The 26324-nt window shown below is 51.8% G+C and overlaps 2 protein-coding genes across 8 annotated transcripts in view; one reads left to right on the forward strand and one right to left on the reverse strand.

The window, feature by feature from the left end:
- The window catches only part of LOC140387046 (uncharacterized), a 262462-nt gene extending 256700 nt beyond the window's left edge, over positions 1-5762 (reverse strand). For all 7 annotated transcript variants that reach the window (XM_072470055.1, XM_072470052.1, XM_072470056.1 and 4 more), the window contains exon 1: positions 5699-5762. In XM_072470055.1, the coding sequence (XP_072326156.1) occupies positions 5699-5749 (51 nt within the window). In that variant the 5' untranslated portion in view covers positions 5750-5762. The remainder of the gene's footprint in view (positions 1-5698) is intronic.
- A 16275-nt stretch (positions 5763-22037) lies between these two features.
- The window catches only part of LOC140387050 (integrin alpha-E-like), a 434586-nt gene continuing 430299 nt past the window's right edge, over positions 22038-26324 (forward strand). The window contains exon 1 of the mRNA XM_072470061.1: positions 22038-22180. Within this exon, the coding sequence (XP_072326162.1) occupies positions 22141-22180 (40 nt within the window). The 5' untranslated portion in view covers positions 22038-22140. The remainder of the gene's footprint in view (positions 22181-26324) is intronic.

Consider the following 26324-nt stretch of genomic DNA (forward strand, 5'->3'; position numbering starts at 1 on the left):
ATCCGGCTCTATTCCCAGTTCGCGGCTGGATCTGGCTCTATTCCCGGTTCCCGGCTCTATTCCTGGTTACCGGGTGGATCCGGCTCTATTCCCGGTTCCCAGCTCTATTCCCAGTTACCGGGTGAATCCGGCTCTATTCCCGGTTCCCATCTCCATTCCCGGTTCCTGGCTCCATTCCGGACTCGGCTACATTTCTAGCTCTATTCCCGGTTCACGGCTCCATTCCCGGTTACCGGGGATTCTCGGCTCCATTCCCGGTTACCGGGGATTCCCGGCTCCATTCCCGGTTAGCGGGGATTCCCGGCTCCATTCCCGGTTACGGGTATTCCCGGCTCCATTCCCGGTTACGGGTATTCCCGGCTCCATTCCCGGTTACCGTGGATTCCCGGCTCCATTCCCGGTTACCGGGAATGCCCGGCTCCATTCCCGGTTACCGGGTATTCCCGGCTCCATTCCCGGTTACGGGGATTCACAGCTCCATTCCCGGTTACCGGGGATGCCCTGCTCCATTCCCGGTTACTGGGGATGCCCGGCTCCATTCCCGGTTACCGGGGATTCCTGGCTCCATTCCCGGTTACCGGGGATTCCCGGCTACCGGGGATGCCTGAATCCATTCCCGGTTACTCCCGGCTGCATTCCCGGTTACCGGGCATACCCGGCTCCATTCCCGGTTACGGAGATTCCCGGCTCCATTCCCGGTTAGCGGGTATTCCCGGCTCCATTCCCAGTTACCGGGTATTCTCGGCTCCATTCCCGGTTACCGGGGATTCCCGGCTCCATTCCCTGTTACGGGGATTCCCGGCTCCATTCCCGGTTACCGGGGATTCACGGCTCCATTCCCGGTTACGGGGATTCCCGGCTCCATTCCCGGTTACCGGGGATTCCCGGCTCCATTCCCGGTTAGGGGCTTAGACGGGGCGGAGTTTGTAAGGAGCATCCAGGAGGGCTTCTTAAAACAATATGTAGACAGTCCAACTAGGGAAGGGGCGGTACTGGACCTGGTATTGGGGAATGAGCCCGGCCAGGTGGTAGATGTTTCAGTAGGGGAGCAATTCGGTAACAGTGACCACAATTCAGTAAGTTTTAAAGTACTGGTGGACAAGGATAAGAGTGGTCCGAGGATGAATGTGCTAAATTGGGGGAAGGCTAATTATAACAATATTAGGTGGGAACTGAAGAACATAGATTGGGGGCGGATGTTTGAGGGCAAATCAACATCTGACATGTGGGAGGCTTTCAAGTGGCAGTTGAAAGGAATACAGGACCGGCATGTTCCTGTGAGGAAGAAAGATTAATACGGCAATTTTCGGGAACCTTGGATGACGAGTGATATTGTAGGCCTCATCAAAAAGAAAAAGGAGGCATTTGTCAGGGCTAAAAGGCTGGGAACAGACGAAGCCTGTGTGGCATATAAGGAAAGTAGGAAGGAACTTAAGCAAGGAGTCAGGAGGGCTAGAAGGGGTCACGAAAAGTCATTGGCAAATAGGGTTAAGGAAAATCCCAAGGCTTTTTACACGTACATAAAAAGCAAGAGGGTAGCCAGGGAAAGGGTTGGCCCACTGAAGGATAGGCAAGGGAATCTATGTGTGGAGCCAGAGGAAACGGGCGAGGTACTAAATGAATATTTGCATCAGTATTCACCAAAGAGAAGGAATTGGTAGATGTTGAGTCTGGAGAAGGGGGTGTAGATAGCCTGGGTCACATTTTGATCCAAAAAGACGAGGTGTTGGGTGTCTTAAAAAATATTAAGGTAGATAAGTCCCCAGGGCCTGATGGGATCTACCCCAGAATACTGAAGGAGGCTGGGGAGGAAATTGCTGAGGCCTTGACAGAAATCTTTGGATCCTCGCTGTCTTCAGGGGATGTCCCGGAGGACTGGAGAATAGCCAATGTTGTTCCTCTGTTTAAGAAGGGTAGCAAGGATAATCCCGGGAACTACAGGCCGGTGAGCCTTACTTCAGTGGTAGGGAAATTACTGGAGAGAATTCTTCAAGACAGGATCTACTCCCATTTGGAAGCAAATGGACGTATTAGTGAGAGGCAGCACGGTTTTGTGAAGGGGAGGTCGTGTCTCACTAACTTGATCGAGTTTTTCGAGGAGGTCACTAAGATGATTGATGTAGGTCGGGCAGTAGATGTTGTCTACATGGACTTCAGTAAGGCCTTTGACAAGGTCCCTCATGGTAGACTAGTACAAAAGGTGAAGTCACACGGGATCAGGGGTCTGATTAGTAAGTTTGCAGACGACACAAAGGTTGGTGGAATTGCGGATAGCGATGAGGACTGTCGGAGGATACAGCAGGATTTAGATTGTCTGGAGACTTGGGCGGAGAGATGGCAGATGGAGTTTAATCCGGACAAATGTGAGGTAATGCATTTTGGAAGGTCTAATGCAGGTAGGGAATATACAGTGAATGGTAGAACCCTCAAGAGTATTGAAAGTCAAAGAGATCTAGGAGTACAGGTCCACAGGTCATTGAAAGGGGCAACACAGGTGGAGAAGGTAGTCAAGAAGGCATACGGCATGCTTGCCTTCATTGGCCGGGGCATTGAGTATAAGAATTGGCAAGTCATGTTGCAGCTGTATAGAACCTTAGTTAGGCCACACTTGGAGTAGAGTGTTCAATTCTGGTCGCCACACTACCAGAAGGATGTGGAGGCTTTAGAGAGGGTGCAGAAGAGATTTACCAAGATGTTGCCTGGTACGGAGGGCATTAGCTATGAGGAGCGATTGAATAAACTCGGTTTGTTCTCACTGGAACGAAGGAGGTTGAGGGGAGACCTGATAGAGGTCTACAAAATTATGAGGGGCACAGACAGAGTGGATAGTCAGAGGCTTTTCCCCAGGGCAGAGGGGTCAATTACTCGGGGGCATAGGTTTAAGGTGAGAGGGGCAAGGTTTAGAGTAGATGTACAAGGCAGGTTTTTTACGCAGAGGGTAGTGGGTGCCTGGAACTCGCTGCCGGAGGAGGTGGTGGAAGCAGGGACGATAGTGACATTTAAGGGGCATCTTGACAAATATATGAATAGGATGGGAATAGAGGGATACGGACCCAGGAAGTGTAGAAGATTGTAGTTTAGTCGGGCAGCATGGTCGGCACGGGCTTGGAGGGCCGAAGGGCCTGTTCCTGTGCTGTACATTTCTTTGTTCTTTGTTCCCGGTTACCGGGATTCCCGGCTCCATTCCCGGTTACCGGGGATTCCCGGTTACCGGGGATTCCCGGCTCCATTCCTGGTTACCGGGGTTCCTGGCTCCATTCCCGGTTACCGGGGATTCCTGGCTCCATTCCCGGTTACCGGGATTCCCGGCTCCATTCCCGGGATTCCCGGCTCCATTCCCGGTTACCGGGATTCCCGGCTCCATTCCCGGGATTCCCGGCTCCATTCCCGGTTACCGGGGATTCCCGGCTCCATTCCCGGTTACCGGGGATTCCCGGCTCCCGGGGATTCACGGTTCCATTCCCGGGATTCCCGGCTCCATTCCCGGTTACCGGGATTCCCGGCTCCATTCCCGGTTACCGGGATTCCCGGCTCCATTCCCGGTTACCGGAGATTCCCGGCTCCATTCCCGGTTACCGGGGATTCCCGGTTCCATTCCCGGGATTCCCGGCTCCATTCCCGGGATTCCCGGCTCCATTCCCGGGATTCCCGGCTCCATTCCCGGTTACCGGGATTCCCGGCTCCATTCCCGGTTACCGGGGATTCCCGGCTCCATTCCCGGGATTCCCGGCTCCATTCCCGGGATTCCCGGCTCCATTCCCGGTTACCGGGGATTCCCGGTTCCATTCCCGGGATTCCCGGCTCCATTCCCGGGATTCCCGGCTCCATTCCCGGTTACCGGGATTCCCGGCTCCATTCCCGGTTACCGGGGATTCCCGGCTCCATTCCCGGTTACCGGGGATTCCCGGCTCCATTCCCGGTTACCGGGGATTCCCGGCTCCATTCCCGGTTACCGGGATTCCCGGCTCCATTCCCGGTTACCGGGGATTCCCGGCTCCATTCCCGGTTACCGGGGATTCCCGGCTCCATTCCCGGGATTCCCGGCTCCATTCCCGGGATTCCCGGCTCCATTCCCGGTTACCGGGATTCCCGGCTCCATTCCCGGGATTCCCGGCTCCATTCCCGGTTACCGGGATTCCCGGCTCCATTCCCGGGATTCCCGGCTCCATTCCCGGTTACCGGGATTCCCGGCTCCATTCCCGGTTACCGGGATTCCCGGTTCCATTCCCGGGATTCCCGGCTCCATTCCCGGTTACCGGGATTCCCGGCTCCATTCCCGGGATTCCCGGCTCCATTCCCGGGATTCCCGGCTCCATTCCCGGGATTCCCGGCTCCATTCCCGGTTACCGGGATTCCCGGCTCCATTCCCGGGATTCCCGGCTCCATTCCCGGTTACCGGGATTCCCGGCTCCATTCCCGGGATTCCCGGCTCCATTCCCGGGATTCCCGGCTCCATTCCCGGTTACCGGGGATTCCCGGCTCCATTCCCGGGATTCCCGGCTCCATTCCCGGGATTCCCGGCTCCATTCCCGGTTACCGGGATTCCCGGCTCCATTCCCGGGATTCCCGGCTCCATTCCCGGGATTCCCGGCTCCATTCCCGGTTACCGGGATTCCCGGCTCCATTCCCGGTTACCGGGATTCCCGGTTCCATTCCCGGGATTCCCGGCTCCATTCCCGGTTACCGGGATTCGCGGCTCCATTCCCGGTTACCGGGATTCCCGGCTCCATTCCCGGGATTCCCGGCTCCATTCCCGGGATTCCCGGCTCCATTCCCGGTTACCGGGGATTCCCGGCTCCATTCCCGGTTACCGGGGATTCCCGGCTCCATTCCCGGTTACCGGGGATTCCCGGCTCCATTCCCGGTTACCGGGATTCCCGGCTCCATTCCCGGTTACCGGGGATTCCCGGCTCCATTCCCGGTTACCGGGGATTCCCGGCTCCATTCCCGGGATTCCCGGCTCCATTCCCGGGATTCCCGGCTCCATTCCCGGTTACCGGGATTCCCGGCTCCATTCCCGGGATTCCCGGCTCCATTCCCGGTTACCGGGATTCCCGGCTCCATTCCCGGGATTCCCGGCTCCATTCCCGGTTACCGGGATTCCCGGCTCCATTCCCGGTTACCGGGATTCCCGGTTCCATTCCCGGGATTCCCGGCTCCATTCCCGGTTACCGGGATTCCCGGCTCCATTCCCGGGATTCCCGGCTCCATTCCCGGGATTCCCGGCTCCATTCCCGGGATTCCCGGCTCCATTCCCGGTTACCGGGATTCCCGGCTCCATTCCCGGGATTCCCGGCTCCATTCCCGGTTACCGGGATTCCCGGCTCCATTCCCGGGATTCCCGGCTCCATTCCCGGGATTCCCGGCTCCATTCCCGGTTACCGGGGATTCCCGGCTCCATTCCCGGGATTCCCGGCTCCATTCCCGGGATTCCCGGCTCCATTCCCGGTTACCGGGATTCCCGGCTCCATTCCCGGGATTCCCGGCTCCATTCCCGGGATTCCCGGCTCCATTCCCGGTTACCGGGATTCCCGGCTCCATTCCCGGTTACCGGGATTCCCGGTTCCATTCCCGGGATTCCCGGCTCCATTCCCGGTTACCGGGATTCGCGGCTCCATTCCCGGTTACCGGGATTCCCGGCTCCATTCCCGGGATTCCCGGCTCCATTCCCGGGATTCCCGGCTCCATTCCCGGTTACCTCACTCAAATGGACTTCTCGCCTCGCGGCCTCCAGCCACCCGCCCGCCATCGCCGCCTGGACAGAGAAAGTTACCATGGGGACCGTGGGAGGGGCCGCGGGCGGGGGGGGTGTTGCCATGGTGACCGTGGGAGGGGCCGCGGGCGGGGGGGTGTTGCCATGGGGACCACGGGAGGGGCCGCGGGGAGGGGGCGTTGCCATGGTGACCGCGGGAGGGGCGGGGCGGGGGGGGTGTTGCCATGGGGACCGCGGGAGTCGCACAGCCGTCCGCCGGAGCTTGGGGAAGGCGGTGAGTTTCTCAGCGCCGCGGGACTCGGCTCTTAGTGAAGTGAAGTTTTTATCACTCCCATTCCTGCCGCCTCCTCATGGGCATCAAGCGAAGAAACACCCGCTCGCTTCTATTCCCATTCAGCATCTGCCCCATCCACCCGTCCCCACCCGTCAATCCCCCATCCACCCCCATCCATCCATCTCCATCCACCAATCCCCATCCACCCATCCCCACCCGTCAATCCCCATCCACCAATCCCCATCCATCCCCATCTCCATCCACCAATCCCCATCCATCCCCATCTCCATCCACCAATCCCCATCCACCAATCCCCATCCATCCCCATCTCCATCCACCAATCCCCATCCACCAATCCCCATCCACCAATCCCCATCCATCCCCATCTCCATCCACCAATCCCCATCCATCCCCATCTCCATCCACCAATCCCCATCCACCAATCCCCATCCATCCCCATCTCCATCCACCAATCCCCATCCACCAGTCCCCATCCATCCCCATCCACCAATCCCCATCCGTCAGTCCCCATCCACCAATCCCCATCCATCTCCATCCTTCAGTCCCCATCCACCAATCCCCATCCATCCCCATCCACCAATCCCCATCCGTCAGTCCCCATCCACCAATCCCCATCCAGCTCCATCTCCATCCACCCATCCCCATCCATCCCCATCCACCAATCCCCATCCACCAATCCCCATCCGTCAGTCCCCATCCACCAATCCCCATCCAGCTCCATCTCCATCCACCCATCCCCATCCATCCCCATCCACCAATCCCCATCCACCCATCCCCACCCGTCAGTCCCCATCCGTCAGTCCCCATCCATCTCCATCCTTCAATCCCCATCCACCCATCTCCATCCACCCATCTCCATCCACCAATCCCCATCCATCTCCATCCATCCATCCCCATCCATCAGTTCCCACCCATGAGATGGACAGAAAGCTGGTTAGCCGACAGGAAGTAAAAGACTGGAATAATTTTTTTTTTCGATCGGTAGGCAGTGATTATTGGGGTACTGCAAGGACCCCAACTGTTCACAATTTATATTAATGATTTGGACAAGGGAGTTAAACGTAGTATCTGCAAATTTGTATATGATACAAAGTTGGGTGGGAGGGTGAGCTGTGAGGAGGATTCAGAGATGCTCCAGCGGGATTTGGATTTGAGTGAGTGGGCACATGCGTGACAGATGCAGTATGAATTTCCATGTCTGAGTCTGAGGTTTCCGCGTCCACCATCTAGGTGTCCTGGGGTTCCTGGACCTGTGAGGCCGGTGCCAGTGGCAACGGCAGGGGAGATGGGATCCATGGGTCCAGAGCAACTGAGAGCAGTTCGGCCAGCTCTGGGATGCAATTTTGGTCGTGAAAGTCCTCAGATCGTTTGGCAAGGCGTGGTGCTGAGCCCGGTACAAAATAATATGCCTGACACGGGACAACTGGGGGTCCATCTGGGTCCAGGCCCTGATTCAGAATGCTGTGATCGGCAATAAGTCCATAAATAAGTCCCGGGCAGCACGGTAGCATTGTGGATAGCACAATTGCTTCACAGCTCCAGGGTCCTAGGTTCGATTCCGGCTTGGGTCACTGTCTGTGCGGAGTCTGCACATCCTCCCCGTGCGTGGGTTTCCTCCGGGTGCTCCGGTTTCCTCCCACAGTCCAAAGATGTGCAGGTTAGGTGGATTGGCCATGATAAATTGCCCTTAGTGTCCAAAATTGCCCTTAATGTTGGGTGGGGTTACTGGGTTATGGAGATAGGGTGGAGGTGTTGACCCTGGATCGGGTGCTCTTTCCAAGAGCCGGTGCAGACTCGATGGGCCGAATGGCCCCCTTCTGCACTGTAAATTCTATGAAAAAAAATTCTATGAAATTGCAGGGCGGCTATGACTTTGCTGGCCATTGGGGGCATCGGTGGCTTGGTCGGGAGGAGGAAGCGACTCAAAGCATTCATGTGGGGAATCCTCGCCAAAGGACGGTGCTCAGGAACATATTCAAAGCCAATAGTAACGCCCAGCTTTGAATCAGCATGGAAGCAATGGGAGGAATTGCCCTGTCCCCTTTAAACAGCCCTCTCATGGGCTTGTGGTCTGTCAGCACTGTAACAGCGTGGCCATAAATGTATGGTGGAATTCTTGCACGCGAATACTGGGGGCAGTCCCCTCCTTTTCAATTTAGGTGTAATTCCGCTCGGCTGCGACAAGCGTCCAAGAGGCGAACATGATAACAAAGAACAAAGAAAAGTACAGCGCAAGAACAGGCCCTTCGGCCCTCCAAGCTTGCGCCGACCATGCTGCCCGTCTAAACTAAAATCTTCTACACTTCCGGGCTCCGTATCCCTCTATTCCCATCCTATTCATGTATTTGTCAAGATGCCCCTGAAACGTCTCTATCGTCCCTGCTTCCACCACCTCCTCCGCCAGCGAGTTCCAGGCACCCACTACCCTCTGCGTAAAAAACTTGCCTCGTACATCTACTCTAAACCTTGCCCCTTGCACCTTAAACCTATTCCCCCTAGTAATTGACCCCTCCACTCTGGGAAAAAGTCTCCGACTATCCACTCTGTCTATGCCCCTCATAATTTTGTAGATCTCTGTCAGGTCGCCCCTCAACCTCCTTCGTTCCAGTGAGAACAAACCAAGTTTATTCAACCTCTCCTCATAGCTAATGCCCTCCATACCAGGCAACATCTCAGTAAATCTCTTCTGCACTCTCTCTAAAGCCTCCACATCCTTCTGGTAGTGTGGCGACCAGAATTGAACACTATACTCCAAGTGTGGCCTAACTAAGGTTCTATATAGCTGCAACATGACTTGCCAATTTGTATACTCAATGCCCCGGCCAATGAAGGCAAGCAATGCCGTATGCCTTCTTGACTACCTTCTCCACCTGTGTTGCCCCTTTCAGTGACCTGTGGACCTGTACACCTAGATCTCTCTGACTTTCAATACCCTTGAGGGTTCTACCATTCACTGTATAATCCCTACCTGTATTTAGACCTTCCAAAATGCATTACCTCACATTTGTCCGGATTAAACTCCATCTGCCATCTCACCGCCCAAGTCTCCAAACAATCTAAATCCTGCTGTATCCTCTGACAGTCCTCATCGCTATCCGCAATTCCACTAACCTTTATGTCGTCTGCAAACTTACGAATCAGACCAGTTACATTTTCCTCCAAATCATTTATATATACTACAAACAGCAAAGGTCCCAACACTGATCCCTGCGGACACCTCTAGTCACAGCCCTCCAATCAGAAAAGCACCTTTCCATTGCTAGTCTCTGCCTTCTATGACCTAGCCAGTTCTGTATCCATCTTGCCAGCTCACCTCTGATCCCGTGTGACTTCACCTTTTGTACCAGAAGCCATTAGGGACCTTGTCAAAGGCCTTACTGAAGCCCATATAGACACTATCCACTGCCTTCCTGCATCAATCATTGTGACCTCCTTGAAAAACTCTATCAAGTTAGTGAGACACGACCACCCCTTCACAAAACCGTGCTGCCTCTCGTTAATACAACCACTTGCTTCCAAATGGGAGTAGATCCTGTCTCGAAGATTTCGCTCCAGTAATTTCCCTCCCACTGGCGTAAGGCTCACCGGCCTGTAGTTCCCTGGATTATCCTTGCTACCCTTCTTAAACAAAGGAACAATATTGGCTATTCTCCAGTCCTCCGGGACATCACCTGAAGACAGTGAGGATCCAAAGATTTCTGTCAAGGCCTCAGCAATTTCCTCTCTTGCCTCCTGGGATATTCTGGGGTAGATCCCATCAGGTCCTGGGGACTTATCCACCGTAATATTTTTCAAGACGCCCAACAGCGCGCCTTTTTGGATCTCAATGTGACCCAGGCTATCTACACACCCTTCTCCAGACTCAACATCCATCAATTTCTTTGGTGAATACCGATGCAAAGTATTTATTTAGTACCTCGCCCATTTCCTCTGGCTCCACACGTAGATTCCCTCCCCTGTCCTTCAGTGGGCCAACCTTTTCCCTGGCTACCCTCTTGGTTTTTATGTACGTGTAAAAAGCCTTGGGATTTTCCTTAACTCTATTTGCCAATGACTTTTCGTGACCCCTTTTAGCCCTCCTGACTCCTTGCTTAAGGAGCATTCCGTCCCGTCATTCGTGCCTTTAGGCCAGGTGTCAAGTGAGCAGCACGGTTTGGTGGGGTCGAAATGGGTCAATAATCTTGAAGACGATCGTTGCTCCTTCACCTCTGAAAAAGCTTCTTATTGTGGCTGAGCCCATTCCCACAGCTGGCCTTTCTTCAGCAATCGATGCAGGGGAGCCAGCAGGGTTGCGAGATTCGGGGTGAATTTCCCATAATAATTAATGAGCCCCAAAAATGAATGGTGCTCCGTAGGTCATTCTGGGACTGCTGGCTTTTCTGTATGAGGGTTCTCCCTCCCTCAGCTTGAGAATGTTATTGTCCATCATCCCTTGGAGTTCTTGGGCCCCTTTCCCAGTGTTCTCCAAGGATAGTTCTAATTCTGGAGCCCTTTTGAGGTGGTTTTGTCAACAATTTATTTTTGTATTGAGCCATTATTGATCCCACACACTAGACGGTCACGTAGCATCTCGGACAGGGATGGGCCAAACTCGCAGTATTCAGCCAGCTTCCTTAATCTAGCCAGGAATTCTGTCACGGGCTCCCCAGCGATCCTCACAGCCATGTTGAATCGGCAACGCTGGAGGATTACGGGCAGCTTTGTGTTGTCTGGTCCTTTACTCGATACACAAGCTAATTGAACGTTTTAGTGTCAGGGGCTGCAGGGTAAGTTAAACTCTTAATAATGCTGAAAACCCACAGGCTGTCAAAGGATTACTTTATGTCTACCATCCCCTTCTATGGTGCGGAAGAAGTAGCACATGCATTCGCAATACCGGGGCCAGTCGTCCAGATCCATATCATCAGGCTTGAGCTTCCCAAACAAGGGCATTGCCGGGGATTTTCTTTTTCCTTTGTTGCTTACCAGAGTTGTCGTCGGGGAGTTTTGAAAAGGTAGCTCACAATCCAGTGTTTGATCCTCATCGCCAATGTAATAATTCCAGGCGGCATGGAGTTAAAGGCCACACTGGTTTATTTTAAACTGAAAATAAAGCCGCTACCGCAACTCACAACACAAATATCCCATCCCAGGACAATCGGGAACTGTCAGTCCAGGTCTGGGAAGGTCCCACTAATGAGCCCCAGTCCATTCTACAAAACCATCGGGGAGATCAATCAGTGATCCCCATGGTCCTTGTGAGGGTTATCACAGAAAGAATATTCAAGGGTCTGAGGGGTGAACAGGAGAGTGGAGCTGCACTGACTGAATTGTAGCGAGTTAGGAGCACAAGTCTCTGATAGGCTCGCCTTTGCCTCCCTGGTAGCCCGGAGACGGATCTTGTTAATGTGGAGGGACTCGAAGCCCCCGAGTGTAGCGACCTGGGTTAGTGACATGGCTGGGTTTCTCAGTCTCGAGAAAATAAAGTTTGCCTTACGAGGGTCAATGTTAAGGTTCTCCCGGAGGTGGCAGCCGTTCGTCGACTTTCTCGGGGAAAATTAAAATGTCAGCAGGTGCAGTATTCCAAAGAGGGGGGGGGTCTTGAATTGTTGTTGTATGGTTGAGGTGCATGAAGATTGGGCTGGGGCGGGGAAATGTTTATTTTACCATGTTGATGTCAATGTTTATGTTACTGTTATAAACATTTTCAAATACCTGAATAAAATATTATTTAAAATAAAAGTCTCTGATAGGCTCAATGGCCTGGTTCTGTCTAATATTGTAAAGCTACATCAACTGTAGAAAGCGTTCTGCAGTTCAAACCAGACGAGAGTGGAAGGAATGTGGCAAATGGTGAAGCCACTGCAGCCTCTGTTGATTCTATCCTGCCATTGAGATAGGACAGAGCCTGGGATGGTGCTGGAGCAGTTTGAAATATTGACCAATGCGTAAGACTCCCTGAGTGGCAGCTGTTCCATCTGGGACTCCAATTATTATTCAGGCTGACTCTGAACTGTTGACGGGGCTGATGGTAGCCTTAATGTGCTGTTCCTCTCTATTCCAAATTTTTTGGGTGCGATCTAATGGAAATGTTTCTGAGCAATCCCGTCCCAAAGAGTAGCTCGGGGGCCATCAGGCACCTCAATGGAGGAGGAGGTGATGGGGCCCGTGCTGGTGACCCCCGCAGAGGTGGTGCCGGAACACCACAGGACTTTGGAATCCACCCTCTCCTGTCCCTGGCGCATCTGATGGGCAGCGGACAGAACAGGGTGGCACCACGGCACCTGGGACACACGAGTGACTGCTGGACCCATCCAGGTTCCGGTCACTCTAGAGGACAGCCACCAAAGGGGACCATGTCACAGGGTGGGAACGGTAGGAGGCTGCTTCCACTCCTGATGTCCGCCTGGGGATCCACCTAGATGTAACGTTAGAGCCACTCACCCGATGAAGGAGCTACGCTCCAAAAGCTTGTGATTCCAAATAAACCTGTTGGACTTTAACTTGGTGTTGTAAGACTTCTTACTCTCCTCTCAGAATCCATGAGCTTTTCCTTGGGTTCTCTGAAAAAGCCCCACCTGGTAAGACCCAATCGCTGTCTGATGCTGGGCAGAATACAGTATCTGGTTAATCCATTAGCCACCAGTCAACCAATCGAACCAAATCCCTCCAATCTCTTGGGTGCCATAAAGTCTGAGTTCTTCTGTTCAAAATCAAAATCTTCATAGCTCAGTGAACTATTTTGAAACTTTTGAGTTCCTCACTTCCCTTGCTTGACTTAAAGGTGTGTTTCCAATAAAGGTCCATGGACCAAAAACAATAATAACAAAGTAAAAGAAATAGGGAAATCAATAGGTAGGGACGTTACAATATAAGTTGTTGCTATATTTGACAACCATTTAGTGTTAACTCCTGTAGAGATATAAGTAAATGCTGAAAATGACATAAAATCAGAAATTTGCAACAAAATACAAGAACAAAGAACAATACAGCACAGGAACAGGCCCTTCATCCCTCCAAGCCTGTACCGGTCATGATACCAACCTTTGCCAAAACCCTCAGCACTTCCTTGTACCATATCCCTTCATACCCATCCTATCCATGTGTTTGTCAAGATGCCTTCTGAACGCCGTTAATGTATCTGTTTTCACAACCTCCTGTGGCAACGCGTTCCAGACACACCACCCTCTGTGTAAAAAAAACTGCCTCGCACATCTCCTCTAAACTTTGCCCCATGGACCTTAAATCTATGCCCCCTGATGACTGACCCCGCCACCTTGGGAAAGAGTGCCTGCCCATCCACTCTATCCATGCCCCTCATAATCTTGTAAACCTCTATCAGGTCGCCCCTTATAAGAATCTTGTAATTTATGGGATCTTAACTTGTTGAACTACGCCAAGTTTGGGGGAAGCTTAGTTGATGAATCAAAGTCCTGGCGCAATACGACAAGTTGTAAGATTTGTAATATTTCTGGACTATGCCAAGTTGTTCGATTCCTAGTATTATTCGACTGCGTAAAGTTGAAGGAATTTATATTATCTCTGCTATTCGGTTATCAGTAGCACTTTGCGAATACTGGAACTCAGCAGAAATTTGCAGTATAAACTTCTCAGATGCCAAAAAGAATTGTTTTATTTGTAGTCGCTTGATTACAATTTGAAAGTCATTTAAAAGGCAATTCGTAGACAATTCAAAGCTTTCAGAGAATTACAGGCATTATCTTTTTTGCTTAGGCAGACAGCTCGAAAGTAACTTTTTTTAAATAATATATTTTATTCAACTTTTTCGGCCAAACAAAACAGTACAAAGGTTTTTCCCCTTTTTACAACAGCAAAACAATATAAATAACCGTGACCGTATTTTAACAAATAAATAAATAATATATGAACTAAATGGCAACTGCCATAACAAAAATAATAGCTCTCCCAAATAGTAAAATCAGCAATTCAATGTACATAACCAAGTACCAATATCTTTACAAAAACACCCCTGAGGACCCACCTGGCCCCCCCCCCCCCCCTCCTCCTCTCTCTCTCTCCCCCCCCCCTCCCCCCACCGGTTGCTGCTGTTACCTTCCCATTTCCTTTATCGTTCTGCGAGGTAGTCAATGAACGGCTGCCACCGCCTGGTGAACCCCTGAGCCGAACCCCTTAGTGCAAACTTTATCCGTTCCAGTTTTATAAACCCTGCCATGTCGTTTATCCAGGTCTCCACGCCCGGAGGCTTGGCTTCCTTCCACATAAGCAGTATCCTTCGCCGGGCTACTAGGGACGCAAAGGCCAAAACATCAGCCTCTCTCGTCTCCTGCACTCCCGGCTCTTCTGCAACCCCGAATATAGCCAGCCCCCAGCCTGGCTCGACCCGGACCCCCACCACCTTTGAAAGCACCTTCGCCACCCCCACCCAGAACCCCTGCAGTGCCGGGCATGACCAAAACATGTGGGTGTGGTTTGCTGGGCTTCTCGAGCATCTCCCACACCTATCCTCTACCCCGAAAAATTTACTGAGCCTTGCTCCGGTCATATGTGCCCTGTGCAAAACCTTAAATTGTATCAGGCTAAGCCTGGCGCACGAGGACGAAGAGTTTACCCTACGTTGGGCATCTGCCCACAGCCCCTCTTCAATCTCTTCCCCCAGCTCTTCCTCCCATTTTCCCTTCAGCTCATCCACCATGTTCTCCCCCTCATCTCTCATTTCCCTGTATATATCTGACACCCTACCATCCCCCACCCATGTACCTGAAATCACTCTATCCTGAATCTCCTGCGCGGGAGCTGCGGGAATTCCCTCACCTGTTGCCTCGCAAAAGCCCTCAGTTGCATGTATCGAAATTCATTCCCTTGGGGCAACCCATATTTTTCCGTCAGCGCTCCCAGACTCGCAAACGTCCCGTCCAGGAACAGATCTCTCAGTTGCACAATCCCAGCTCTCTGCCATGCTCCAAATCCCCCATCTATTCTCCCCGGGACAAACCTATGATTATTTCTTATCGGGGACCGCACCGAGGCTCCCGTCATTCCCCTATGCCGTCTCCACTGCCCCCAAATTTTCAGTGTTGCCACCACCACTGGACTTGTGGTGTATTTCTTCGGGGAGAACGGCAGCGGTGCCGTCACCAGTGCTTGTAGGCTGGTTCCTTTGCAGGACGCCATTTCCAATCTCTTCCACGCCGCTCCCTCCCCTTCTCCCATCCACTTACACACCATTGAAATATTGGCGGCCCAATAGTACTCACTTAAGCTCGGTAGTGCCAGTCCTCCCCTCTCCCTGCTATGCTGCAAGAACCCCCTCCTCACTCTCGGGGTCTTCCCAGCCCACACAAAACTCATGACGCTTTTCTCGATCTTCTTGAAAAAAGCCTTCGTGACCATCACCGTTGAAACACAAAAAGGAATCTCGGGAGGACTACCATTTTGACCGCCTGCACCCTCCCCACCAGTGACAGGGGCACCATGTCCCATCTCTTAAAATCCTCCTCCATCTGTTCCACCAATCGTGTTAAATTAAGCCTATGTAAGGTTCCCCAACTCCTGGCTATCTGGATCCCCAAGTACCGGAAATCCCTTGTTACCCTCCTCAGTGGCAAATCTTCTATTCCCCTGCTCTGCTCCCCCGGATGTACCACAAACAACTCACTCTTCCCCATGTTCAATTTGTACCCCGAGAATTCCCCAAACTCCCCGAGCGTCTGCATTATCTCAGGCATCCCCTCCACCGGGTCCGCAACATACAACAGTAAATCATCTGCATACAATGATACCCGGTGTTCTTCTCCTCCCCTGAGTACTCCCCTCCACTTCCTGGAGCCCCTCAGTGCTATGGCCAGGGGCTCAATTACCAATGCAAACAGTAACGGAGACAGGGGACACCCCTGCCTCGTCCCTCTATAAAGACGGAAGTAGTCAGACCTCTGCCTGTTCGTGATCACACTTGCCACCGGGGCCCTATATAGCAGCTGTACCCATCCAATGAACCCTTCACCGAAACCAAATCTCCTCAACACTTCCCACAGGTAGTCCCACTCGACCCTGTCAAATGCTTTCTCGTCATCCATCGCCACCACTATCTCCGCCTCCCCCTCTGGTGGGGGCATCATCATCACCCCTAGCAGCCTCCGTATGTTCGTGTTTAGCTGTCTCCCCTTAACGTACCCAGTTTGATCCTCATGGACCACCCCTGGGACACAATCCTCTATCCTCGTCGCCATTACCTTGGCCAGGAGCTTAGCATCTACATTCAAAAGGGAAATGGGCCTATAGGACCCACACTGCAGCGGGTCTTTATCCTTCTTCAAAAGTAACGATATTGTCGCCTCCGACATAGTCGGGGGCAACTTCCCCCTTTCCCTGGCCTCATTAAAGGTTCTCGTCACGAGTGGGGCCAGTAGGTCTATATATTTCCTATAAAATTCCACCGGGAACCCATCCGGTCCCGGGGGCCTTCCCCGCCTGCATGCTCCCAATCCCCTTTACCACCTCCTCCACATCCATCTGTGCTCCCAGTCCCGCCCTCTCCTGTTCCTCCACCTTCGGGAATTCCAGCTGATCCAGGAAATGTATCATTCCCTCGTTCCCTTCTGGGGGCTGAGCCTTATACAACCTCTCATAGAATGTCTTAAACACCCCATTCACTCTCTCCGCTCCCCGTTCCATCTCTCCCTCCTCATCCCACCTATCTCCCTCGCCGCTCCCCTCTTCCTCAATTGTTGGGCCAGTAGACTCGCCTTCTCTCCATACTCATACTGCACTCCCTGTGCCCTCCTCCACTGTGCCTCTGCCTTACCCGTGGTCAGCAGGTCAAATTCCACATGTAACCTTTGTCTTTCCCTGTGCAGTCCCTCCTCCGGTGCCTCTGCATATTGCCTGTCCACCCTCAGAAGTTCTCTCAGCAATCGCTCCTTTTCTTTACTCTCTTGCTTCCCTTTATGTGCCCTTATGGATATCAGTTCCCCTCTGACCACCACCTTCAATGCCTCCCAGACCACTCCCACCTGAACCTCTCCATTGTCATTAAGCTCCAAGTACCTTTCGATACACCCCCTCACCCTTAGACATATCCCCTCATCCGCCAACAGGCCCATATCCATTCTCCAGAGTGGGTGCTGTTCCTTTTCCTCTCCTACCTCCAGATCTACCCAGTGTGGAGCATGGTCCGAGATGGCTATGGCCGTGTACTCCGTCCCTTTCACCTTCGGAATCAGTGCCCTTCCCAGGACAAAAAAGTCTATCCGTGAATATACCTTGTGAACATGGGAGAAGAATGAGAACTCCTTACTCCTAGGTCTGATAAATCTCCAAGGATCTACTCCTCCCATCTGCTCCATGAAGTCCTTAAGCACCTTGGCCGCTGCTGGCCTCCTCCCGGTCCTGGACCTCGACCGGTCCAGCCCTGGATCAAGCACTGTATTAAAATCTTCCCCCATTACCAACTTTCCCGCCTCCAGGTCTGGGATACGCCCCAACATACGCCTCATGAAGTTTGCATCATCCCAGTTCGGGGCGTATACGTTCACCAGAACCACCGCCTCCCCTTGCAATTTGCCACTCACCATCACGTATCTACCCCCACTGTCCGCCGCTATGGTCTTTACCTCAAACAGTACCCGTTTCCCCACTAAAATAGCCACCCCCCTATTCTTCTCATCCAAACCCAAATGAAACACCTGTCCCACCCATCCTTTACGTAGTCTGACCTGATCTGTCAATTTCAGGTGCGTCTCCTGCAACATAACCACATCTGCCTTTAATTTCTTTAGGTGTGCGAGTACCCGCACCCTTTTAATCGGCCCATTCAGCCCTCTCACGTTCCACGTGATCAACCGGACTGGGGGGCTCTTTACCGCCCCCCCTTGTCGACTAGCCATCCCCTTTTTTACCCCAGCTCCTCTCCCGGTTCCCACGTGCCCGTATATCCCACCGACGGTGCCCTCCCGCCTCGACCACCCCGCCCCATAACAGCTCCCCCTTCCCCTTATCAGCAGCAACCCAGTTAGCTCCCTCCACCCCCCCCCCCCCCGTCCGCTAGATCCCCCTCTAGCGTAATTACACCCCCCATGTTGCTCCCAGAAGTCAGCGAACACTGGCTGACCTCGGCTTCCCCGTTTGCCCTCGGCCTCTCACTGTGCGAGGCCCCCACCTTCCTGCGTCCCTGTTCCCGCCTTAATTACCATAGCGCGGGAACGAAGCTCGCGTTTCCCACTCAGCCCCGCTTTCCTACCCACCGGCGCCCACAGTTCCTCATACTCCCCCCCCCCCCCCCAAACGAGGGGAAGAGAGAACATTTACAGGATTAAAGAGTTAACAATTGAAAAATCATCCCCCCCCCTTCCTCGTCCCACATAGTCACCCCACCACTTTGCCCCAGAAGCTCTTTCTCTCGCCAGACTATTCCAGCTTCTCGTCCACTATGAATGTCCACGCCTCTTCTGCCGTCTCAAAGTAGTGGTGTTTCCCTTGGTTTGTGACCCACAGTCTCGCCGGTTGCAGCATTCCAAATTTCACCTTTTTATGAAGCACCGCCTTAGCCCGATTGAAACTTGCCCTCCTTCTCGCCACCTCCGCACTTCAATCCTGGTATACGCGGATCACCGCGTTCTTCCACCTGCAGCTCCGAGTTTTCTTCGCCCATCTTAGGACCATCTCTCTGTCATTATAGCGGTGAAACCTCACCACTATGGCTCGAGGTATTTCTCCTGCCCTTGGTCTTCGCGCCATAACTCGATAAGCTCCCTCCACCTCCAAAGGGCCCGTCGGGGCCTCCGCTCCCATTAGCGAGTGAAGCATCGTGCTCACATATGCCCCGACGTTCGCCCCCTCTGTGCCCTCGGGAAGACCTAAGACACTTAGATTCTTCCTCCTCAAATTATTCTCCAGGGCTTCCAACCTCTCCACACACCTCTTGTGCTGCGCCTCGTGCATCTCTGTCTTCACCACCAGGCCCTGAATTTCATCTTCATTTTCAGCAGCCTTTGCCTTCACGACCCGAAGCTCCAGCTCCTGGGTCCTCTGCGCCTCCTTTAGCCCTTCAATCGCTTGTAGCATCGGGGCCAACACCTCCTTCTTCAGCTCTTCCACACAGTGCCGCAGGAACTCTTGTTGCTCCGGGCCCCATATCGAACGGCCACCTTCCGACACCATCTTGCTTCGAGCTTCCCTTCCTTGCCGCTGCTCCGAAGGATCCACTGCAATCCTGCCACTATCCTCTCCTTTGTCCATCAACGTCCGGGGGGATTCCCTTCTATTTCACCGCACAGTGATTTTGGCCGTTTAAAATTGCCGTTGGGGCTCTTATCAAGAGCCCAAAAGTCCGTTCCAACGGGAGCTGCCGAAACGTGCGGCTTAGCTGGTCATCACCGCACCCGGAAGTCCGAAAGTAACTTTTAAACGGTCAAAGTCTGACAATGAAACATGAAAAGAGAGAGAGAGAGCTAATCTTCAGCTAAACTCAAACTCAAAGTCAAAAGTGCATTACATCACTGACACAGACTGACAGAACCCCCAAAAGACATCTCTGACAGAATCAAAGACAGAAATTAAGGACAGACAACACAAAAGACAACACACCAAAGACAACACCAACTAACAGAAAGACAACACTAAAATGGCGGGCGGAAACTTTTCAGCTATACACTTTCATATCTGTCTTAAGTCATCTAATCACACCCCAATATAATCCTAATTGGTTTGGGTTAGACTCAAACACATTTGATTTGATGGCAAGCCGTCCATCTTCAATGTGCAACATTAACTTTTCTGACCCAGCTGTTATCTACATTGTGAACAATGGTGTCTTCATGTTGCTGTGGTATTCAGTCCCTGTCCTTGATAATTAGCACAAGCAGTGTCAAATTATCTTGCAACTGTGCTGTTTTAATGTCACACTGACTCTGAAAATATGCATTTGCCAGAACAACGGACCTCAGTAAAAGTGAATTATGCTGTACAAATGGGTATTTAAAACTGGGGCCTAATATTTATGCTGAAACAGCTATCTTTTACCTATACTAGTTGTATTCGAAATACCTGACTTCTACACCCCTCAACCTCTGTCTTTCTAATTTATTTGATTTGATTTTGTTTTGATTTATTGTCACATGTACCGAAGTACAGTGAAAAGTATTTTTCTGCGGCCGAGGGAACGTACACAGTACGTACATAGTAGACAAAGAGAATAATCAACAGAGTACATTGACAAATGGTACATCGACAAACAGTGATTGGTTACAGTGCGGAACAAGGGGCAAAACAAAGCAAATACATGAGCAAGAGCAGCATAGGGCCCCATAAGTAGTGTTCTTCCAGGGAACTGATCAGTCCGAGGGGGAGTCGTGGAGGAGTCTTGTAGCTGTGGGGAAGAAGCTGTTCCTATGTCTGGATGTGCGGGTTTTCAGACTTCTGTACCTTCTGCCTGATGGAAAGGTCTGGAAGAAGGCAATGCTTGGGTGGGAGGGGTCTCTGATAATGCTGTCTGCCTTCCTGAGGCAGCGGGATGTGTATGCAGAATCATTGTGAGGTGGCAAGCTTGTATGATGCATTGGGCTGAGTTCACCACACTCTGCAATTTCTTGCGATCTTGGACAGAGCAGTTGCCATACCAAGCTGTGATGCAGCCGGATAGGATGCTCTCTTTGGCACATCTGTAGAAGTTTGAGAGGCGATGCAGACATGCTGAATATCTTTAGCTTCCGTAGGAAGTAGAGATGTTGTTGGGCTTTTTCGACTGTTGCATCAATGTGAGTGGACCAGGACAGACTGTTGGTGATGGTGACCGCCAGGAACTTAAAGCTACCGACCATCTCCACTTCGGAGCCATTGATGCAAACGGGAGTGATCATAGATCATAGAATTTACAGTGCAGAAGGAGGCCAGTCAGCCCATCGAGTCTGCACCGACCTTTGGAAAGAGCACCCTACTTAAGCCCCACGCCTCCACCCTATCCCCTTTATCCCCGTAACCCCACCCAACCTTTTTGGACACTGAGGGCAATTTAGAATTGCCAATCCACCTAACCTGCACATCTTTGGACTGTGGGAGGAAACCGGAGAACCCGGAGGAAACCCACGCATACACGGGGAGAACTGCGAACTCCACACAGACAGTGACCCAAGCCGGGAATCGAACCTGGGAACCTGGAGCTGTGAAGCAACTGTGCTAACCACTACTCCCAAAATGTTCCCCTAATGAAATCTCAACCACCTGTCCAGGCTCATTCCCCAATACCAGGTCCAGTACTGCCGCTTCCCGAGTTGGATTATTTACATATTGCATCAAGAAGGCTTCCTGGATACACCTTACAAACCCTGCCCCATCCAAACCCTGAGCACTAAGTGAGTCCCAGTTAGTATAGGTGAAATTAAAATCCCCTACCACAACAACCCTGTTACTTTTGCACCTATCCAAAATCTCTCTGCCTATCTGCTCCTCTATGTCTCGCTGGCAGTTGTGGGGCCTGTAATAAACGCCCAACGTTGTGATTACCCCCTTCCTGTTCCTGAGCTCTACCCAGATTGCCTCATTGAATCCTCTGAGGTATCCTCCTGCAGTACGGCTATAATATTCTCCTTAACCAGTAATGCTTCTCCCCCACAAGATCCCAGTGGTCCAGAAGTTTACAACAACTCATTGATCTGAAAATAGAAGCAGCTGGCTAATGTTTCATGTGGAGATTTTATTGTATCATATCAGATGGGTCTGCTGTGTTTTTGCACTACTTTCTGATATAGTTTCAAACGTCACAGTTACATACGTGACCAATTCTTTTGGATAAAACTGAAATGAACCTTTAATGATTGACATTTGTTTCCAATTAAGGCTGAAAGGCTTTAGAGTGCAGCTGATTTTTCTCAGAACGATACTCTATGTTACAAACTGTATTTTATGTTACTTGATGAGACTCCATCTGTTGCGGACAGATTATGGAGTTCATGTGACTAACACCACATCCTTTAACATCAGTCTCACGCTATTGTGGCTTTCAAATTGTTGAATCTACACAGGAAAAAGATATGCAAAACCTTTTGTGCGGTAGCGTATTTGCTAATCTATCGTCTTACCACCCACACTTGTCTGTTTAACTTGAATGTGCATTTTCAGTTGAGATTGCTGTGAGGAATTACTGTAATCTGTTACTGTCACAGTCTTTATTGATAGTAAAATGAAGAAATTGTTTGCACCTCTATTTCTCTTGCTGATAGGTAAGTACAATTACATTACATTTTGTGCGTGAAAAGTTTTTTCGCAGAGGGTGGTGGGTGCCTGGAACGCTTTGCCGGAGGAGGTGGTAGAGGCGGGCACGATAGCATCATTTAAAATGCATCTAGACAGACATATGAACGGGCGGGGAACAGAGGGAAGTAGATCCTTGGAAAATAGCCGACAGGTTTAGATAAAGGATCTGGATCGGCGCAGGCTGGGAGGGCCGAAGGGCCTGTTCCTCTGCTGTAATTTTCTTTGTTCTTTTGTTCTACTTTGTGACGATGATGTTAGGTATCTTAAGTTTACTATATATTGTAGTGATATTCCTACTGAACTAGACTCACATATGCACCAAGTCACAGCTATCAATACAAAATATTTATAAATGTCTACAAAAGCATTGCTTCATTTTTATCTTGTTTATAAAAAGTTAAAAAGTAATTATCTTTGGATTATTCTTTTTAATATTGGTTGCCAAATATTTAAGATCTACTTTAATTGGATAATTTTGTGAGGCTCCCGCCCAGTGCAAACTTTACTTATCACACGATGCTTCCAGATACAGATACCATTTGCCGAATGGCAAACTTGGAGCAGAGATAAGGCTGTAATGTCGCCCTGATCCATGTTCACTGCTGGCAAGTTTTTGCACCAAATGGAGCCTCACAGAATTACTCCCTAAAACTTTGATAGTTATTTGTTTTACCAGAATCAGAGCAAAACAGTAAGAAATACATAATCAGTATCATTTTAAGCAAAAAAATACCATTGGGCTCTCTAGCATGTACTTTTAAACTAGTCATTGATCGCATTGCTGTCATTCTGCACTTAATAGTCCTGATTCCCTTTTCATTATTGTAATTCAGCTACTGTTTTTTTAAACTTTTGCCTTTATTTTCTGCTCCTACATTCCATTATGAGAAAGTGAAACTTACATTTTTGTTGTTATTTCACAACTTGAAACCATGCATACCGCTTTTTTTTAATATACATTTAGAGTACCCAATTCATTTTTTTCCAATTAAGGGGCAATTTAAGGTGGCCAATCCACCTACCCTGCACATAGTGCCCGAATGCACTATGGGAGGGTATCCAGCCGCTAACGCAGCCTCCCAACACCCCCAACCCAATTGCGCATGTTCAGAAAATGCCAGCTGGGTACCATGGCAGTGCCAAGCTGGCACCCAGGTGGCACTGCCAGGGTGTCAAGCTGGCACCAACAGTGCCAGGGCCCAAAGGACATGCACCTGGGGGCCTCCAATCCCCTGGGGACCCCCACAAGTGCCATTCTGTCTGGTCCCTGTCCGTGGGGACCAGCACTGAACAGCGTTCGTCCGAGGTCTCTGAGGTGAAGGGGATGAATCCCAAAGCCTCAAGTACCTTGGGAATCTGCACATTAGAGTGAGGCTAACTGACTAGCTCTAAAATGCAGATTTGCCAGGAAGTGGTCCCGCCCACAATGGTGGGATTCACATCACAACGTCTTGCGAGATGGCGTTGGATTTCGAGAGGCGATGCAAGCCGGTAGATCCCGGGAGTGAGGTCTCCAGACTTTCAGCGGTCACACTGCACTACGGTGAGCTGCTTTTCTGGCATAGCATGGCCGTTGTACGCGCCCGAAGGACTGATTCCGGGACTGAATCCCGGGTGTTCTACAGCCCAGAGTGGTCTAGGCACCTCAACTGCATCTTCGGAACGCCAATGCACCGCTCGATCACGGTCTTGGTGACAGCATGGACGTCGTTGTAGCAGTTCTCTCCATTGGTCTGTGGCCTCTGAATAGGTATCATAAGCCATGACCGCAGCGGAATGGCCCCTGTCACCAGGAGCCAACCCCTCACCCGGGGGAGCGCCTCAGAAGTGGCAGGAACAATCGAGTGTGCCAGGATGAAGGTGTCATGCACGCTGCCTGGGAATCTGGTGCAGACGTGCGTGATGTTCTTGATTAATAAGGGGAAAAGGGACTGTGGGGAGAAGGCAGGAGAATGGTGATGAGAAAAATATCAGCCATGTTTCAATGGCGGAGCAGACTTGATGGTCCGAATGGCCTAATTCTGCTCCTATGTCTTATGGTTTTATGTGCAGACAGTAGTCACACACCAACTGCACGTTCAGCGAGTGGAACCCTATTCAGTTCACGAAGAGCAGCCCCACATGCGGCGGTTCTCGTCGGGGGACATGCGTCCCTTTCAATCACCCCCTGGACCTTGGGTATCCCAACAATGGCGGCGAATCCCGCTGTCCGGGCAACTGGGTGGGGTTGGTCCATATCCAGGTGACTGTATTGTGCCATCTGGGCATATAGAGCCACCGTTACGTCGCAGAAGCACCTGTGTACGGAGGGCTGGGAGATCCCAGCTAGGTCCCCACTCAGTGCCTGGAAGGACCCCTTTCAGGGCGACGGTCACCTTGGCGGCCCATGCCCACCCAGGTCCAACAGGCTACACAGTGGCCCTGGTGTGTACTGCAGTCCCTGCCCCCACATGTCCCCACCCTTCCCATCCCCACCCCCGGCTGTTCCCCCTTACACTTTACCCTCCTCACCACAACCCCGTCGGTGCCTGGCACAATTGGGCCTCTAACCCTGGCACTCGTCTCTTCTGGCAGAGGTTACGGTTATCCCGATTTTAAATACCACAAGTTAACCGCATTATCGTCAATTCCGCCTGGTGGAGGCAGAGCATTGTGGGAAGCCGAAGACTCCAGAGCCAGGCCCGTTAAGGAAATGCTAACAGTAAGGAAGTACAGTTTGCACGCTATGCTGGTGCGCGGCGATGAACGTCGTTACTGGGTGGCACAATACATCCTGGATATGGACCGAGCCCACCCAGTTTCCCGGGAAGACGGATTCGCCGCCATCACTGGGATGCCCAAGGTCCAGGGGGGACCGAAGGGGATGCTGAATGAGGGGTTGCCCTTCATGAACTGAAAATGGTTCCACTCGCTGAACGTGCAATTGGTGCGTGACCACGCTGCACATCATGCACGTCTGCGCCCAATTCCCAGCAGCATGCATGACATCCTGGCACACTCGGCTGTTCCTGACACTGTCAATTACTGGAGGATCGCGTTCTGTTGGGTGGCTGGCACCAGTCTCGATTTTCAGATGCTGCTCGATTCTCTGCCCAATTGTGTTTTGCAATTCCGGTGTTGCTGAACTGAGAATCCTGCCCTAAATCTCTATCAATTCTTTGCTCTTTCTCCAGAGAGTAAATCTCAGGCTAGATCAGTTCGTACCTGGGGCTGGATTCTCCGATTTGGAGACTATGTCCCCACGCCGGCGTGGGAACAGAACTGGCCCAAAACGGCCACCAATTCCCCGTTTTGCTGGGGGCTAGCAGGAAGGCAGCGTAGAGCACCCGGCTCTAGCTGCTGATACGTCCTGGAGAATTGCTGGGTCCGTGCCCTCGCATGCGCTCAGCAGAGGCCTGCAGCGGCTGCGCCGTGCTTCATCGTGGATGCCATTCGTGGACCCGGCCCACAAAATAGACCCCCCAATTTGGCCAGCTCGCGCCCCCCGGACTGCCCCACCACAGTGCCCCCAGCCCCGAATAATGTCCCCCCTACCCGTGGACCGGCCCTCCTCCGACTGTGGTGGCGCTGGACTGAGTCCGCAGCCGCCACGCTGAGTTCCCGAATGGTGAGACCATGAGAGACGCACGCCGTCGAGAACTCGGCCAGTTGGGGGCAGAGCATCGGGGTGGGGGGCTGGCCTCAGGCAATGGCCTCAGGCAATGGCCTCAGGCCGTGGATATGTGGCGCGGCGTACTCGGAGGGCGAACATCGAGAAAGCGCCGCCCCTGATTCTGTCGGGACTTTGGATTCTCTGGCCTGTTGCCGAACGCGATTTCGGCGTCGGCGAACGGAGAATCCAGCCCCTGGTCTTTCTTCATAACTCAGTTCTGTAAGTTTGTAAGTTAGCTCGGGAGTTTGCTTTGGGAAATTCTACATCTTCCCTATATTCCAACAGTGGCAATCCCACCTCCCTTGGCACTTCTAGCTATATACCTTAATATTTTATTTTTATTTCAAAATACCAAAATATTGTATTTACTTTGTTACGGACAGGGAGAGATGGGAGAATGGTTCTCTAATTTACCACCTCTTGACTGATCAAAGACAGATGCATTTTTAAAGAAAGTG

Source organism: Scyliorhinus torazame, chromosome 12 (genome assembly GCF_047496885.1).
Source record: "Scyliorhinus torazame isolate Kashiwa2021f chromosome 12, sScyTor2.1, whole genome shotgun sequence".
NCBI classification, from domain to species: Eukaryota; Metazoa; Chordata; class Chondrichthyes; order Carcharhiniformes; family Scyliorhinidae; genus Scyliorhinus; species Scyliorhinus torazame.